Below are 871 nucleotides of genomic sequence, written 5' to 3'. Positions count from 1 at the left end.
GCAGCCCGTGACTCAGGCAGGCCTGGCCCACGGGGAGGCGGGGTGCCTGCCACCCACTTGGGGGGCCGCCCAGCTCCTGGCTCCCGGCTGAAGCCCGGCCCCGCAGACCCCCCCATGGCTCCCGTCCTCGTCCGCAGCTCGGCGACGGCTCACGGCGCCTCACAGGGCTGCCCCCCGACCACCACCAAGGCGTCCCGTCCCCACGCCCCCTCCAAAGAGCAGCTCAGGGCAGGGACCCCAAACACCCCCTGCAAGGCCCCACGGTCCCCCCTCCCCGCCCCGGGGCTCAGCCCCACACAAGGGACCGCCACTGGATGTCATGTCAGAATGTTACACAAATTATTTATTTTTCCTTTTAATATGACAACCCACGCGAAGATGGACGTGACGGTGACCATGGTGGCAGCGGGGACACCGAAGGCCAGCCCCTCCCTCCCCCCACACACACACCCAGGGGCCCAGCGCACCCGGGGCGGGAAATTGTGCAACAAGACAAACATTTTGTCACAAAGAACATGGAGGCCACGTGCCCAGGGCACTTCCTATGTCGGTACCAGGCAGCTGGAACCAGAACCGCCGGGCGACCCCAGTCCCGGCGGCTGAGGGGCAGACCTGGGGTGAAGGTCGCGGGGGTCAGCCGAAGGCCAGCCCCTCCCTCCCCCCACACACACACCCAGGGGCCCAGCGCACCCGGGGCGGGAAATTGTGCAACAAGACAAACATTTTGTCACAAAGAACATGGAGGCCACGTGCCCAGGGCACTTCCTATGTCGGTACCAGGCAGCTGGAACCAGAACCGCCGGGCGACCCCAGTCCCGGCGGCTGAGGGGCAGACCTGGGGTGAAGGTCGCGGGGGTCAGGGCTGGAGGTC

General features: G+C 66.9%; 1 protein-coding gene across 1 annotated transcript in view; it reads right to left on the bottom strand.

Annotated features, from left to right (window-relative positions):
• Nucleotides 1-727: 727 nt before the first annotated feature.
• Nucleotides 728-871, bottom strand: part of LOC102753927 (TBC1 domain family member 2B) — a 20,557-nt gene continuing 20,413 nt past the window's right edge. The window contains exon 9 of the mRNA XM_015558972.1: nt 728-835. Within this exon, the coding sequence (XP_015414458.1) occupies nt 728-835 (108 nt within the window). The remainder of the gene's footprint in view (nt 836-871) is intronic.

The sequence above is a fragment of the Myotis davidii genome, unplaced genomic scaffold (assembly GCF_000327345.1).
Source record: "Myotis davidii unplaced genomic scaffold, ASM32734v1 scaffold1914, whole genome shotgun sequence".
In the NCBI taxonomy this organism is placed as follows: Eukaryota; Metazoa; Chordata; class Mammalia; order Chiroptera; family Vespertilionidae; genus Myotis; species Myotis davidii.
The sequence above is the reverse complement of the archived record's forward strand: the minus strand, read 5'-3'. Positions and strand labels throughout refer to the sequence as shown.